Source organism: Mytilus californianus, unplaced genomic scaffold, assembly GCF_021869535.1.
Source record: "Mytilus californianus isolate M0D057914Y unplaced genomic scaffold, xbMytCali1.0.p SCAF_2, whole genome shotgun sequence".
Lineage (NCBI taxonomy): Eukaryota > Metazoa > Mollusca > Bivalvia > Mytilida > Mytilidae > Mytilus > Mytilus californianus.
Window position 1 is genome coordinate 133,728,312 of NW_026262668.1, and position 18,224 is coordinate 133,746,535.

An 18,224-nucleotide genomic window follows, 5' to 3' on the forward strand; every position below is an offset into this window, starting at 1 on the left:
TTTCAGCGTCAAATGTAAGCACCGGGCCTTTTCAGGCTTCTTGTAAGCCTCAGAATGTAATAAAATAAGATAAAAAGAACATTTTGAGGTTAAAATGTGAGTTTTTTAATTATTAATGAATAATATAATATTTTTTTATATTATTATAGGGGGTGGGGGGGGGTAAAACAGAACAGCCAAAACTGTATTGTGTGGATAGGGCTTTTAAGGTTGTGATAAAATAACCAAATATAAATGCCCAACCCATGGTTAAATGAAAACAAATCAATGGCTGTCATGAATTATTTCTGTGTTGTTTTACATATCCTATGGTTTATGGTTATTGTAAATCAGATATTATATGCAAATCTATGTACATTTTGTTATTCCACTGAATGAAGTAGAAAGGAAGGAATAGTGATTAGTGGAAAGATATATTTAAACCTCCCACATGTTAATGAGTCTGTCTTAAGTCAGGAACCTCATCAGTGGTTGTCTTAGTGCTTAGTGCTTTTGTCATACTAAGAATTTTGTATTGATGGCAGATCATTCTTACTCTCAGTTAAATTTATTCACAAACCTTGTCTTAGATTTAGAGAAATATGGTATAAGGGACATGGGATATGTTTTTCTCGTATATTTTATGATGGTATGATACTAAATCCGGGAGGAATTGTGCTTGATTTTCATATGATGAAGACAATCTTTCAATCAGTTAAAATGAGGTCTGGAGCTGGCATATCACTAACTGCTAGTAGTCTTTTGTTAATTTATGTTGATCATTGTCATTTTGCTAATTTCTTCTGTTACCTTTTCTAACATCAGACTTGGACTTCTTTTAAACTGAGTTTTACTGTGCGTATTGCTGTGTTTGTTTATTCTACATTTGCTAGAGGTATAGGGGGAGTGTTTAGATCTCACCAAACATGTTTAACCCCCCAGCATTTTTGCGCCCGTCTAAAGTCAGGAACCTCTGGCCTTTTGTTAGTCTTGTATGTTTTTTTTTTATTTTGGTTCATTTATGTGTTTAGTGTGACGTCCATTTTCGCTGAACTAGTATACATTTTTGTTTAGGGGCCAGCTGAAACCCGCCTCTGGGTGTTTGATGGCCTTGGGCTGTTTTCTGCACTTTGGTCGGGTTGGTGTCTCTTTGACACATTCCCCGTTTCCATTCTCAATTTATACTTTGAAGATGTTATGGTGACCTCTAGATATTATTTGAGATTGTTGTGTTGTTCACTTGCTGTCTCATTGATGTATACACCATTTATCTTTTATTCAAAGTTTCTTTTGAAAAATGTGTGATTTTTTTATAGGCTTGAAAACAGGTATGCTTGAATGTAGTTTTGACATTATGGTATTTACTGCCTTTTTAAGCAAGAGACCAAATCAAAGTATTGTCCTTTTCCAAATAACAATATTGTTCTAGATGAAGCATTTTATTCTGTTGTTAATTTTAGCCAAGAACACTAGTAACTATCCCTGTGAGGATGTACACAGAGCTGAGAGTTTTGATCAGTACTATGACTGTGTATGTAGCTCAGGTTACACAGGTCAACATTGTGAAGAGGATGTAAACGAATGTCTACAGACTCCGACACCATGCCCAGAATCTCACACCTGTATCAATAACATTGGTAGTTACACATGTACCTGTCCAGACTGTGGAATACAGCCATGGATGATAGCTGTCATTGTAATCTGCATCATAGCTATTCTCATCTCTGCTGCCATCGCTTTTTTCTTTCTGAGGAAGAAACTGAGGTAATGATATTTTACTTAAAAGTTTATTTAAAATAATTTTAACTAACCTTGTATTACAACAATGGCTTTGTCAATAAAATCAGGACATTTTGTGTGCTATAAAAGTGGTTGGTATAGCATTTGGTTAGTCTAATTGATCTTATATATATATATATATATATATATATATATGTGTATAAGTACGTCTGAACCAGTGACAACTCTACAACAGATTTATCCATCTGATCACCAGCAGTGATGGTGATACATGGCTGTGTACATTAGACGAGTTGTACATATATGTGTATATATATATAAGTCTATTTAAACAACCAACAGCAAATTTAATAGGGTATCGGATCATCTGGAATAAGCCATACTGCACAGATAAGAAATTATAAAAGTCTTAAGACTCATTCAACTATATTGTTATAAAATAGTAAAATACAAACAAGATGTAATAATAATGTGTAGGCGAATATTTTGCCTTTTTCAGTGTCAATGTTCTTTATGAAATGCAATACAAAAGGTGTTTATGTGTAAAATTAGATCATCGTACCTGTTAATTTTAAACTGTTGATTTAATCTGAAACCCTGCGCTTCATTAAACAAAACAAAACTCAATACCATATTGACATGGCTGCACACTTATATGTCCCAAATTGTCAAAATGTAGTAGTTCTTGTAAATATGTATAAAATAAATGATGAACAGCTCTATCAACAAAAACTTCTGAGAGGTTCCATTCCCGCTATGAAAAAAAACCCAAAAAATTAGTTGCTAACCACGGCTTCCAAAAAATATTTGAGCCAGCCGGACATTTTTATCTTATCCCGATTTTATTCCCTTTAGACTAAGTAAAAATGGCCAATCATGGTAATCATTTGGGTGGTCATAACAATAATTGACATAAAGATGATATTAAACTTCAGAGTTTTGATATAAATTCTATGTTTTGACGTACACTGTTACATTGATAGTGCATCATTCAGAGAGGGCAACATCATCATACTAATATCTGTCTTAAACTCTTTATTAATGCAAAATCCAGCTGTCAAAACCTTAACTTTCATTTTTAAAAAGCGCATTTTCTTAATACTGGATGTTGATTTGAACATGGTAAAACACAGACCAGAGACAGATACATAAAATCCATATATGTTTACAAAGCACAATTGAGTGTGAGTTGTTATTTCTTCAAGAAAATACTTGAAATGAATGTAAGATAAAGGTATCAATGATAATTTTAGCATTTTTGAAGAATTTGAATGCAAAATTAAATCTTAACACCTGCACACATGCCCACACGTGTACTAGTTCAAACAATGTGGTTCTGATGAATTTTTGCTGAAAACCTTTATAACTATCATCAAATGATATTTTGATACATATTTCTAATGTAGTAAATATTTTGACTAAATTAGATAAATGCAAACCAGTGAAATTGAAGAAAATAACTTTAAATAGACTGATTGATGTATGGTACAAAATAGTTTATCTATGGCCTGAACAGGTAAATTTCAGCTGTCAGACAACTAACTAAAAGATTGATAATTTTTTTTCTGAACAATGTTAAAATGGCAAACCCATGTTATATGTCTGGTTCATGATCAAGCTTGGCACAACCAGATAAGATTGTTATTTCTTAGACTTGTCTTGACAAAGCAACCATTTTGGAAGCCCTGTTGCTAACTCAAATTTCAGATCTAAAATTTTAGGCCTGTATACAAAACAAAAGGTTATCCGATCGAGAACGTCTGGTGTTCAGGTTTCACATATTTAGACATATCAAAATAAAATTAATATTGATGTGACTGCATTGTAATTAAAATTATCATACCTTACATCAAACAAACAGCTTATCTGCAAGGTATACCATCTACATTCCACAATACATCATGTACTGTGTTTTAACCCTAGATAAAGCTGACAAACAAAAGCTTTATTTTTGTGTAGCTTAGTTGGCTGAGTGGTCTAGGGTGGTGGGCACAGTGCAGGCTGTATTGCCATGATGTCACAGAAGCAGCAGGGGTTTGAATCCTGCTGAGGGATGAACAAAAATTTTGCTAATACATAGGAGTAGGCCCTGTAAGACTCTTTTTTGGCCCCAAAATATAGCATTTTTACAAATTTGTTAAAATGTAAACTTTTAGCTGTAATTGGAAAGTAGAATACTTCTGTGCTGTGTTTGACAATACAATGCACATGCATCAGGTAATAGCATCATAAATTCATGCAATATAACTGAAATCTTCACAATTTTAGCATTTGTGTTAATTTTAAGATGGTTTTATTCTAAAATGGAAGAGGCCGCATTTGTGTTCAGTATTAATATTTAAATATATGTTGTATTTGATGATAATACATAATAAAGGTTGAGACTGAACACCAATGCTGCCACTTACATTTTAGACAAAAACCATCTGAAAAGTGATGTTTTATTGCATATTTGATAGATTTTTCATATTTAAGCTTGCATTTTAGCGTCTTTAATGACCAAATCAGTCCAAATCTTTTACAAAAACTAATTGAATCGACTGAAGCAGACACTTAAGTGTTTAAAAAATGTCAAAATCTTTCATTAGATGTACTTCGAATATTAGGCCAAAACTAGCCTATAAAGACCCTTTTCCTTTTATCTTTCATTGTTAGGCTAAAGGAGGAGGTTCGATAAGACCCTTAAAAGGCCCCTATTTCTAGCTACAATTTCAAATTAGGATTGATTGATCAATATCACAATGAATAATAACTTATGCATTGACTTAATAGAAAGTATGTGTTTTTCTTGAAAGTTATGTACTTGCATTCTATTTATAATGTCACAAATATCACTCATTTTGATTTTCCACGAAAATTCAATGAAAACAGGTAAATTTCCATTAATTTTTAGGACTGGAAACATAGAGCACATGCATCGACAAACAATATCATTTAATATAATGTTTGTTGTAACATTTTACATATCGGACTTAAATATTTAGTTTGTCGATGCCTGTGCTCTATGTTTCCTAGGTCTAAATTTGGTTGAAATATATTGACAATTTCTTTAAATTTTGCAAAAATCTCTATTTTTGGCCTACTTGAGATGTTAAAAGTCAACGACTTAAAATAAAACTTTGACAAAAATAGATAAATTTAACTTTGTTGCATGCCTTTTCGTCAACTTAAAACATTTTTTTATCTTGAAACATTAAACTTAATTATCAAACTTACTCCTTTTAGACGAGGTATATATACGAGATGTTTTTTTTTTAAATCCCAGACCTCTTATTAATGTTGTATAATAGTATAAACTTCAGTTGTAACATGAATATATTCTAATGCAGAATGTAAAGTTTTGAAGTGCCTAATCAATTGATGAAGTAACTATCACTAAGGTATTATACTAGTTATTTTAATTTTCTTTATTCTATTGTAGAAAAAACAGATGGGTGTATCCATCACTTACTCCCCGTAAGTATATTAAATTATTAATAACTTATAAACCACTGATTATGCTGTATAAGTTAGCAGTAATATGCATTTTGGAAATAGGACCACTATTATTAAACAAAAAATAAATTGAGATAGTTTGCCATGCATATATAATTATATCATTGACACTTCAATATGCATTACAAGTTTCTTTCAGAGCTTGAATTCAGACTTTAAATCATCTTCTTCTTCACATGTACTTTCTCTGGCTATTGTGGAGATCCTGGATAAATACTGAAAAGTTCTGAAGGAATAACACCACTAGACCCCCTTGCTTTCTTTGTTTAATTCTGCAACTTCAAACATTCATAGTTATTTTGTCTTAAGTTTAAATGAAGTGATAGTCATTTCATGACAAAACTTATCCTGACTTATGCTGAAAAAATCAACATACCTTTTATTGCATATAAGAGCACACTGGTTCCCGAAAGTTGGGTAGAACAAAAACAGGTACTTCTGATCTGAGCAATAGGGCAAATATGCCCACCTATCTTAATTTTATATGTTTTTTTATTATTCAAAAGATTTTTTATCAAGGGTTCTACAGTGATCTCAAGTCTTTTAGCTTCCATTTGATACCAAAATTACCAAAATATTTTACTTATTGACAAAGTTACATTAGATGATGTCTATGCCCAGGCCCAAAAAATTGATAACAAGTTGTAAGAAAATTGGGATAAAGGTGTCTGATATGTCATTGAATATTTTTTCCAGCTACAGATTTTCCTTGTTGTATTTATAAATCAACGTTCATTTCATTGTCATTCTTTAAAAAAAAACCTTTAAAAATGGTAGAATTAAACAGCTACATTTGAAAACTCTCAATAGTCTGAGTTCAATAATTGTTTGTCAAAATTATTTTGATACATATTTATCTGTAAAATGTTCATCTTGCAATCATCTGAAATCTGTATACATGTCCATTTACCAATATAGGCTCACCTCACAATGGAATCATAATCTGATATATTTCTCATGCACTTCACATATGAAACCTCCTCCACAAAATTTTATAGATTGTATTGTCAAATGCTTTTATGATTCAATCATAATTTCCTGGGGTTTTTTGTTCTTCTTTTTTTTTGTTCATTACATTCCAGTCTATCTGTAGGAAATGTATATTGTATCCTGTAGTTAGTTATAATATTGATATTAATATGAAACTTCTTCCAGTTTCAGATAAAAATGACTAAGAAAATACATGTTTTATGTTAATATTTGACATAATGTTGATTGCCATCAATGTAGTAACAAAGGGTAAAACATTTGTCAAATCTTTTTGAAGTTACTGTTTTTACCCGTCTATAACAGTATTATGGAAACAAAGATACTGGATGTTCCCAACTTGAAAACAACCTCCTACAGCATCACCTATAAAAGCCCCCTAAGTTAATACAGTGAAAAGTATCATACACTAAAAATCAGCAGACCAATGTTTGTATGCTTGAAAGATTTTAATACAATGCCTGACAAAAAGGTTAATTGTATAAAAGCATCAAGAGTAATTGCAGATTGTTTTGATGGCCTTATTTTTATGCCCCCGCTGCAGCAGAGAGGGCATTAAGTTTAACCCTTGTCCATCTGTTCATATATATGTCTGTCTGTTCATCCCAAAATTAGTTTCTGTTCTCTAACTTTAGTTTGCCTCAATCAAATGTTATGAAACTTATACACAATGCTTATTACCACCAAACACAGATCAGGTTTAAATTTTTTCTCTACCAATTTTTTTCTTAAATTGCAGATGGAAAGGCACTTTTTGATGAGGACATTGATGAAGAGGATCTGTCAAGTGAAAATGAGGTCAGTTTTTGTTTTTGTATGATTAATAACAAATTTTGACAATTTGTTACTGGAGATGATTATTTTTCTGCATAATTAGAAATACCAGTATAAAGGTCATGATGCCATTTGTGCCTTACTTTGTCTAATTTTGAACTGATGTTTGAACTTATAATTAAGAAGTTCAATTGATGTCTGTTTTAAAGGTAAGGAAATGTTAACCTTAAAATGATTAGTTTTACACCCATGACATCAAAATAAATGTAGTTGTGATGTCATGAAAAAGGCCATTATACATGTTTTTGTGAAAAATAAAGTTTTGATAATTTTTTATGTGATTTTTGGACCAACAAATATAGAGTTCATGCAAGTACCATCAAAATAATTTAACACACTGTTTGTCTGTATGAACAACTTGTCTTCTGTTAAACAAATTGTAGTACTTTCTTGCGGTCAATATTTCCCTCTAACAAATATGTGTGAAAATTTGAAAATTTTGTCATTTTTGTAAGAAATTAACTTTTGACTTTAAGTTCTCCGCAAATATTCATAATATTATTTAAACAAAACAGTTTGCAATTTCCACACATATAAAGATTATTTTGAAGCTTAAATCACCCTTTATTTTTATACGACCGCAAAAAAATTTTTGTGGTCGTATATTGGTATGACGTTGTCGTCGTCATCGTCGTCGTCGTCGTCCGAAGACGCATTAGTTTTCGCACTCTAACTTTAGTTTAAGTGAATGGATCTCTATGAAATTCTACCATAAGGTTCAATACCACAAAAGGAAGGTGGGGATTGATTTTGGGGGTTATGGTACCAACAGTTAAGGAATTAGGGGCCAAAAAGGGGCCAAAAATAAGCATTTTCTAGTTTCCAGACAATAACTGTGGAACGGTGTATGGATCTCTCTGAAATTATACTACAAGTTTCCATACCACAAAGGGATGGTTAGGATTTGCTTTGGGGGGTTATGGCTCAAACCGTTTAAGAATTAGGGGCAAAAAAGGGGGAAAAACAAGGTTGTCCTGGTTAATGGACAAATACTTTAGTACAAAACATAATTTAAAGCAGTGTAAGGGAGATAAATCAAATACATCATTGAAATTATCTCCCTTACACTGCTTTTAAATTATGTATAAAGTAATGGTTAATGAACAATTAAGATAATTTAAAACAGTGTAAGGGAGGTAATCCAAATACAATGTTTTGGTTACTTCCCTTACACTGCTTTTAAATTATGTTTAAGGAAATGCATATTTATAAAGGAAGACCAGTAAAAATATCTGCAAATGTTGCATCTTTTTTTTTTTACAACAAAATCCATATGAAAGATTTGACACTATATTTTAAATTCTATTATAAAATAGATTAAGTTAGCACTATGGTAAATTTAAATGGGTAATTATGGTTGCAAACTCAATTGGAAATTTGAATTGAGATTATGACCATATCTTGAGGGAAAGAATTTTTTGGGGGAAAAAAGGGGGGGTGGGTTTAATGAAATTGTGGGGGGTCAATTTTTTCTCATTTCAGATTTCAGAAATTAAAATGAATTATTCTTCAAATATTATTTTTTTTTCAAATTTCAAATATTGAAAAATTTCAAGAAGTAATCTTTAATTGGACAGTATGGCGCATTAGATTTGTAAAATCTTTGACCACATTTATTTATTTGTTATGCCGAATCTAACCGTGTATTTAGATTTTTAATTTTGGGTCCAGTTTTCAAATTGGTCTACATTAAGGTCCAAAGGGTCCAAATTAAACTTTGTTTGATTTTAACAAAAATTGAATATATGGGGTTCTTTGATATGCTGAATCTAAACATGTATTTAGATTTTTGATTTTTGGCCCAGTTTTCAAGTTGGTCCAAATTGGGGTCCAAAATTAAACTTTGTTTGATTTCAACAAAAATTGAATATATGGGGTTCTTTGATATGCTGAATCTAACCATGTATTTAGATTTTTTATTTGTGGACCCCGCTATCAAATTGGTTCATATTGAGGTCAAAAGGGTCCAAAATTAAACTTTGTTTGATTTCAACAAAAATTGAATATACGGGGTTCTTTGATATGCTGAATCTAACTGTGTATTTAGATTTTTATTTTGGGTCCAGTTTTCAAATTGGTCTACATTAAGGTCCAAAGGGTCCAAAATTAAACTTTGTTTGATTTTAACAAAATTGAACATATGGGGTTCTTTGATATGCTGAATCTAAACATGTATTTAGATTTTTGATTTTTGGCCCAGTTTTCAAGTTGGTCCAAATTGGGGTCCAAAATTAAACTTTGTTTGATTTCAACAAAAATTGAATATATGGGGTTCTTTGATATGCTGAATCTAACCATGTATTTAGATTTTTTATTTGTGGACCCCGCTATCAAATTGGTTCATATTGAGGTCAAAAGGGTCCAAAATTAAACTTTGTTTGATTTCAACAAAAATTGAATATACGGGGTTCTTTGATATGCTGAATCTAACCATGTATTTAGATTTTTGATTTTTGGGCCCCGTTATCAACTTTGTCCACATTGAGGTCAAAAGGGTCCAAAATTAAACTTAGTTTGATTTTAACAAAAATTGAATTCTTGGGGTTCTTTGATATGCTGAATCTAAACATGTGTTTAGATTTTTGATAATGGGCCCAGTTTTCAAGTTGGTCCAAGTTGGGGTCCAAAATTAAACTTTGTTTGATTTCAACAAAAATTGAATATATGGGGTTCTTTGATATGCTGAATCTACACATGTATTTAGATTTTAGATTTTTGGCCCAGTTTTCAAGTTGGTCCAAATTGGGGTCCAAAATTAAACTTTGTTTGATTTAAACAAAAATTGAATATATGGGGTTCTTTGATATGCTGAATCTAACCATGTATTTAGATTTTTTATTTGTGGACCCCGCTATCAAATTGGTTCATATTGAGGTCAAAAGGGTCCAAAATTAAACTTTGTTTGATTTCAACAAAAATTGAATATACGGGGTTCTTTGATATGCTGAATCTAACTGTGTATTTAGATTTTTATTTTGGGTCCAGTTTTCAAATTGGTCTACATTAAGGTCCAAAGGGTCCAAAATTAAACTTTGTTTGATTTTAACAAAATTGAACATATGGGGTTCTTTGATATGCTGAATCTAAACATGTATTTAGATTTTTGATTTTTGGCCCAGTTTTCAAGTTGGTCCAAATTGGGGTCCAAAATTAAACTTTGTTTGATTTCAACAAAAATTGAATATATGGGGTTCTTTGATATGCTGAATCTAACCATGTATTTAGATTTTTTATTTGTGGACCCCGCTATCAAATTGGTTCATATTGAGGTCAAAAGGGTCCAAAATTAAACTTTGTTTGATTTCAACAAAAATTGAATATACGGGGTTCTTTGATATGCTGAATCTAACCATGTATTTAGATTTTTGATTTTTGGGCCCCGTTATCAACTTTGTCCACATTGAGGTCAAAAGGGTCCAAAATTAAACTTAGTTTGATTTTAACAAAAATTGAATTCTTGGGGTTCTTTGATATGCTGAATCTAAACATGTGTTTAGATTTTTGATAATGGGCCCAGTTTTCAAGTTGGTCCAAGTTGGGGTCCAAAATTAAACTTTGTTTGATTTCAACAAAAATTGAATATATGGGGTTCTTTGATATGCTGAATCTACACATGTATTTAGATTTTAGATTTTTGGCCCAGTTTTCAAGTTGGTCCAAATTGGGGTCCAAAATTAAACTTTGTTTGATTTAAACAAAAATTGAATATATGGGGTTCTTTGATATGCTGAATCTAACCATGTATTTAGATTTTTTATTTGTGGACCCCGCTATCAAATTGGTTCATATTGAGGTCAAAGGGGTCCAAAATTAAACTTTGTTTGATTTCAACAAAAATTGAATATACGGGGTTCTTTGATATGCTGAATCTAACCATGTATTTAGATTTTTGATTTTTGGGCCCCGTTATCAACTTTGTCCACATTGAGGTCAAAAGGGTCCAAAATTAAACTTAGTTTGATTTTAACAAAAGTTGAATTCTTGGGGTTCTTTGATATGCTGAATCTAAACATGTGTTTTGATTTTTGATAATGGGCCCAGTTTTCAAGTTGGTCCAAGTTGGGGTCCAAAATTAAACTTTGTTTGATTTCAACAAAAATTGAATATATGTGGTTCTTTGATATGCTGAATCTACACATGTATTTAGATTTTAGATTTTTGGCCCAGTTTTCAAGTTGGTCCAAATTGGGGTCCAAAATTAAACTTTGTTTGATTTCAACAAAAATTGAATATATGGGGTTCTTTGATATGCTGAATCTTACCATGTACTTAGATTTTTTATTTGTGGGCCCGCTATCAAATTGGTTCATATTGAGGTCAAAATGTCCAAAATTAAACTAAGTTTGATTTCATCAAAAATTGAATTATTGGGGTTCTTTGATATGCCAAATCTAACCGTGTTTTTAGATTTTTAATTTTGGGTCCCATTTTTAAATTGGTCTACATTAAGGTCCAAAGGGTCCAAAATTAAACTTAGTTTGATTTTAACAAAAATTGAATTCTTGGGGTACTTTGATATGCTGAAAGTTGGGCCCCGTTATCAACTTTGTCCACATTGAGGTCAAAAGGGTCCAAAATTAAACTTAGTTTGATTTTAACAAAAATTGAATTCTTGGGGTTCTTTGATATGCTGAATCTAAACATGTGTTTAGATTTTTGATAATGGGCCCAGTTTTCAAGTTGGTCCAAGTTGGGGTCCAAAATTAAATTAAATTGAATATATGGGGTTCTTTGATATGCTGAGTCTAGCCATGTATTTTGATTTTGGACATTGGACCATAATTGGTAAATTAAAAAAATTGAAGTTCTTAGACCACATTCTTTCTGTGTCAGAAACCTATGCTGTGTCAAATATTGAATCACAATCCAAATTCAGAGTTGTATCAAGCTTGAATGTTGTGTCCATACTTGCCCCAACTGTTCAGGGTTCGACCTCTGCGGTCGTATCAAGCTGCGCCCAGCGAAGCATTTTATTGTAGGTGGAAAAGGGTCCTTGGCACACATCTCCTTTAAAACATTATGAAAATAATTTCTTTTACTCGAAGTGATTCAAAAAATATCTTACTTCTGCTGACCTCTGTCACAAAAAGTAAAATAACAAAAATATCTTAACTCCAAGGAAAATTCAAAACGGAAAGTCCCTTATCATTTATGCGCCATATATCTAATAAACTATACAAATAAGTACTGTAAATTATGAAATTAATAGATGCATTTATTTATAACTCTTAACAACTGGCAAAAATGCTAAATCTGAATTACACAATTGCAAAAATTGTATAAAGGAAAATCACTACTGAAATTATAAATGCAAGTTTTTATCATTGCAAATCTGCAACTGTTGCACTTCTCTTAAGAATAAAAATATTCCAATAATTTCTGAATTTACAGTACCTGTATCAACCCAAAAAAGTTTTTTACTCTTTTACTTGCAGCAAACATTTTGTGTGATTCATTTTAGTATTCTTTTATTTTAACAGGAACCAGTAAAACCAGAGGTACCAAGGTATCAAAGACAAACAGTGTCATTCCAATTGAAAACAAAAAATAAATTTCAATTTGAAAGTCATGTCCCACCTCCAAGACAATTAAAAAAGCAACCAGGAAAATCATCAACCGAACCAAGTGAGGCAACACCATGGAAACCATTACCACATATAAAAGAGATGCCTGTTACCAGTACATTAGGTCAAAAGAAGCCAGTCTTCAATCTTGAGTTGATGAATGATCCCAACGGTTCCAGAACACTTGAATCAGTAGATGATAAAGTAGAACTGCCTGTAGTGGATGAGGGTGGATGCTTCAGAGAGTCATCTTTGCTATCCTTAGAGTCCAACATATTCCCATCAGGGGATGTTTGTAAACAAGAGACCCCAGTAGTAAGACAGACAACTAGTCTGGATGAGAACCTAATCTCATTCGTAGTGGATAGTTTGAATGAAGAAACATCTGCTTGAGAGGAAGGACATTTGTAAAATGAAAATGGACTGTGATAACAAGATTATTTTTTCTGTTTTTCTTTCAATCTATTGTTCTATGTTCTATTATATAACCTACTTTTGTTTCAAAAATTGATCAAAATCAATCCACAGCATTCAAGAGTTCTGTTCTCATCAGGAATTCATTATTCATTTGCTAAACTAAAGTTAAAGTTAATTGATATTTACAATAAATAATTACCAGTATACATATTAGTTTAAAGTTTATATATAGGATCTGAATGATTGCAGGAAAACTATATATGTACACAATGTATCTAATAATTACTTTTCTCTTTACTTTACAATAAAATTTACTTGCATTGACAGATTCTTAATTGAAAGCCTATCACAGTAGGAAAATCATGCGTTGTCATGTTAATACTAGTTCAAAATGAATTGTAGAAAAGGTCCCCCTTCTTAGTTTATACATGAAAGAGGCATACAGTCGAACTCAGTTGTGTTGAAAAATAGGAAGAGTCAAAGTAATTGCTGGGTCCCAGCAAAATTCCTGTTTATTCAAAGCATTTACCGGTAAACCTCTGATGAGTCTTACCCAGTTAAGTCGAATAAATTTTATAGTCGGGTAGATGGAAAATAAATGTAAACTGACCCAGATGTCTCGAAGTTCGAAAGAAAGAAATGCATACTTAGAGATAAAAATTTAAATTGGATGTAACCTAATCATTATCTTATATCATTAAAGTGGTGTAATCATACTTGTTTGTATAATAGTTACTGTGACTTGACTATAGGTGTTGCTGTTTACCTTTACCTATTGTTCAACCAGTTTGTAAAATTGACAATACATATATAGGGACATTTAAATTGACCAGTTGGTATTATGAAGAGTTGACAATAGGTAATCACTCATGCATTTAGAGTCTACCTTGATGCTGTCCCATCACTTTACCTGTTCAATTGTCACTGTTTTTCAAAACTTATCCATGTGGCATTTAGGATTCAAGTTTTATCTTTGTGAAATAACATAACATGCCTACAGTTTAAATAATTATATATGGTATGAAAAAAGCTAGAATATGGCCACAATATGCAAATTTATTTCATGTTCTAATATTTGCTTAAGACTGCTGATTTTTTGTTTTAATTTCATTTCCCCATGTTTTTCTTTGGAGAATCCTAAAATAAGTGTTTAGGGAATAGACATTGTAATTACAGTCTTTTTCATTGAAATGAATGTTTTCCTTGAAGTAATTGGCCATATAATTTCCAAAGAAATAACATTTAGAATAAAAAGGAGAGGTTTTTATGTTACTGTAATTTCAAATTTCAAGTGAGCAAGCCAGAACAAGATCTTTTATATTGTTAAAAAAGACCTCTTTTATCTCATTATTTCTTTCTAATGGGAGATAACTCAAAAGATATATTTTTTACTTGTGGAAATCTTTATTATTTTATTATAATTTCCATAATTTTCCAGGATTAAAAAACACCAGAACAAATGTGTGCATTCCTTTGTTTGGACATTTGTTCAATACTTATTGACATGAGCCTTGTACAAAGTGTTCATGCATAGTGAAATATCAAAAATAATAGTTATGAATAAACTTATTTATTTATTTATTGACACTGATAATTGATATCCCATCCAGTATTCCAGTTTTCACTATTTGAAGTAATACTATACAATTACTGTCTTTTGATGAGGTAAATATGTGGTTTTATTGACTTTTGAAAAACTGATATTCACTGAGGCCAGCGGCCACATAAAGGATCCAAAATTAAACTTTGTTTGATTTCAACTAAAATTAAATTATTGGTGTTTTTTTATATGCTGAATCTAACCATGTTGTTAGCTTTTGGATATCAGACCATTCTAGGTAAATTAAATGTCCCATTTCAAAATTATAAGATCTTTGACCACATATATTTTGTGTCAGAAACCTATATTATGTCAAAAATTTGATCCCAATCCAAATTCAGACAGTATCAAGCTTGAATATTGTGTCCAAACTTGCCCCAACTGTTCAGGGTTCGACCTCTGAGGTCGTATCAGGCTGCGCTCAGCGAAGCATTTTATTGATAAATCCAACTCTTCAGATCGGTACAGAAAAAGAAAAAAGATTCAACTATTTCATTCTATTTCATTTCAAACAAGAAAGTAATAAAATCGATTGGGTTGATCAACTTGGTCACGATTGTATTGATTGAATACGATTGGTAAAATCGTGCCCCTTATATATTGAAGTAATATAATCGATTGAGATGATCAACATTTAGTTTCAGAGATTCTTCTCTAGCTCATGGGTAGTAAGGTTGTCATATCGAGGTGCGTTTAGTACAGTGATTTTGTCATAGTTTGGTTAAGTTGGACATGATAGTGTTAAGTGTTTTTGATGACAAACAATGACACAATGTAAACATTCTGATTTTTTGCTGAAGGAACGTCTGAACATGAATTCAAGCTGGTAAATATCTTTGTTTATAGCTGATATGTTAGTACATTCAAATTTGTATCATATATTTCATTATTTGACACAGAATAATGCTTGCGTATGTCAAAATTTAAAAAGTTGCTTACTCGTTTACCAACCATAAAAAATGATTTATTTATTGTCTGCTATATCGCATATTTAGTTACAATATACAATTGCCATCAATTTTTCCGAAAAAATAGCTTCTTTTGCACATATTGACAGATTACTGACAATTCAGGGTCATGGTTTGGTTCATGTTCGACATGGTTCAGTTATGTGATGATTCTAATCGTTATGAAGGAAAAGTAACGATGAAAGTAAACATATATTATACATCTATTGAAAAACTGAGAAAAACAAATATTTCTCGACTACTTTTTTTCGCGTTTAACCTTTTCTACCCTATATCGCGACAATATATGATGTCGCCATTTTCTAATGTTCTTGTTTTGTTTCTGATACAATCAGATCCAAGTTTCACATATTAACGTTGATTTTCTACTCGCAGAAAATAAATCTCTCTAGAAAATAAGTTTTTAACAGTAAATTTAAGATATTAGCGTAACGGTTATAGAATACGCATTAATAGAGTAATCATGACGGTAATATATAACTGTGTTTCAATGGTAACTTCTTTTAAAATTGTTTCATTTGGAATTCAAAACGAGGCTCTAAAGAGCCTGTGTCGCTCACCTTAGTCTATGTGCATATTCAACAAAGGCCACTCTCCATAATTTGTAGACGAGAATAGAATTCTTGACAACAATCTCTGTTTTGTTGATCTTGTATTGCTGATCATTTAGTATGTTTGGTTTCTCTCTATCTTCTTTATTTTTTGCTCTAAACACAAAAGACGGTAAAAAAATCCCCATTTAAGGGCAATCACTCCGATCCTATAAAGAGTGACAGTCTACTACCTATATCAGAAAAAAATGACTTGTTAGTAGATCTTGCCTTGCTGATCATTTTTGTGATTTGAAGTGTCTATTATAATATCTAACATGTAAGGCCAAAAAATGTTAAAAATCGTCATTAAGGGGTTATAATTCCTAGGAGACGTCGGACGATTTCCTCTATATTGTCTTAATTGTAGATCTTGTCTTGCTGATCATTTTTGCTAAAATAAGTTTTTATCTATCTATTAAAATTTTTAAGATATAAGGAAAAAAACGCAAAAAATTGGTAAAAATCATCATCAAAGGGCATTAACTCTAATAAGGAGTCGGCTGGCCATTTCGACCATGGGCTTATTTGTAGAACTTGTTTTGCTGATTATTTTTGCAATTTAATGTTTCTCTGTATTGATTATAGTATTCAAGATAATAGGCAAAAATGGAAAAAAAAATGGTAAAATTTGTCACATTAGGTCAAAGCGTTGGCTTTGTTTCGCGTCCGCTGGTTCGAAGGTTTTTGCTGATTGACGTTTCGTTTCGTCACGAGGGATTACGAGCCCAGTAGTCAACACTCTTGCACTGGCATTGAATATCATTCATGTTCTGTACATTTATCGTTAAAAAAAAATTTTTTTCTGCTCCTATGCACAACTTTATTGCATATTTGGTTTTCATTGCTCTTCATCTTAATCATTCTTTAGACTTCCAAATGTTTAGATGCGGGCACCACAGACGAGTCACAAAAATACTTCAATTTTGTTTTAGGTATTCACGAAATAAGTATTTTCAGGGATACTTCACCTTGGTCTTATGTTTGTCCTAAACCATTTTCATTGAGATTATACTGCAAGTCCAGGCGACTACTTACAATCAAATTCGCGGTAGTGATCACCAAGCTCTTGTAAAGCGCACAGACAATGAGAAAATTCAGTTTACTGTTAAACAATTTTTGAAATTTCAAGCTGGGGGAATTTCCCGCCAATGTTATCTGAAATTGCTAGGGTACAAGTACCAGGCAAGGTATATTTTGTATACTTTGAATGTTCCTTTCCATGATATTCACTGTATTCTATTCAAAACGTTTCTTTTACATTATTAAATGCTTTTGGATGTTTATATAAACGAATAAAGACTTCTCTAATATATATTTAACAATATAAGACATAACTCTCGGTCTTAATGACAAAATATTAAACTAAAACTTCAATCGATGTCATTAATATTGTCGATAAACGACTTAGAAATAAAAGGTCTCATGGCAAACGAAAAAACCGTAATCAACGTATTAAACATCGTATAAATTAAACACTTGCTGATCTGTTATCTATAAAAAAAAAATAATGGCAGACATCAAGTATTATGCAAACTGGGTCAAATACCAATAAGTAAATTATATGCTATTTTACTGGAGTGTGATAAAATTTCTTTTTTTAGCCCAATGTATGAATACACCCGTATTATTACAGCCTTTTGTCATCATAGGCTATTTCCTAGTATCGATAAACCTGAAAATCATAAACGGCATTTTCTTAAATTAAGATATATAAATAGAGGTATTGATTTTATTAACTTATCTAGTATATTCAATGACTCTACCATCCAAAGCCAAATACCTCCATATTTTGATAAAATAGAACCACCTATTATTTCGTATTCTTATAAAAGAAACCCAGCAGAAGTTTGATTTTTAATTATACGTCAGTTACATCAGACGTCAATATAGAAAATAATGTTCCTTCCACTTGAGACTGTGAAACATCTAGTTTTTGATATGTTCCCTATGGTCATGTCCTTACAGGAGACCTCAACATCGTCGAAGACCGTGAGGTTATAACTTTTTTTAAGAAAGGACCGAAATATCGTCCTCCATCTAAAATAGA

The 18,224-nt window shown here is 31.5% G+C and overlaps 1 protein-coding gene across 1 annotated transcript in view; it reads left to right on the forward strand.

The window, feature by feature from the left end:
• LOC127731090 (uncharacterized) overlaps positions 1-13,228 on the forward strand; it is a 117,839-nt gene extending 104,611 nt beyond the window's left edge. The window contains exons 81-84 of the mRNA XM_052239950.1: positions 1,440-1,743; positions 5,141-5,175; positions 6,941-6,999; positions 12,516-13,228. Of these exons, the coding sequence (XP_052095910.1) occupies positions 1,440-1,743; positions 5,141-5,175; positions 6,941-6,999; positions 12,516-12,992 (875 nt within the window). The 3' untranslated portion in view covers positions 12,993-13,228. The remainder of the gene's footprint in view (positions 1-1,439; positions 1,744-5,140; positions 5,176-6,940; positions 7,000-12,515) is intronic.
• Positions 13,229-18,224: the final 4,996 nt, after the last annotated feature.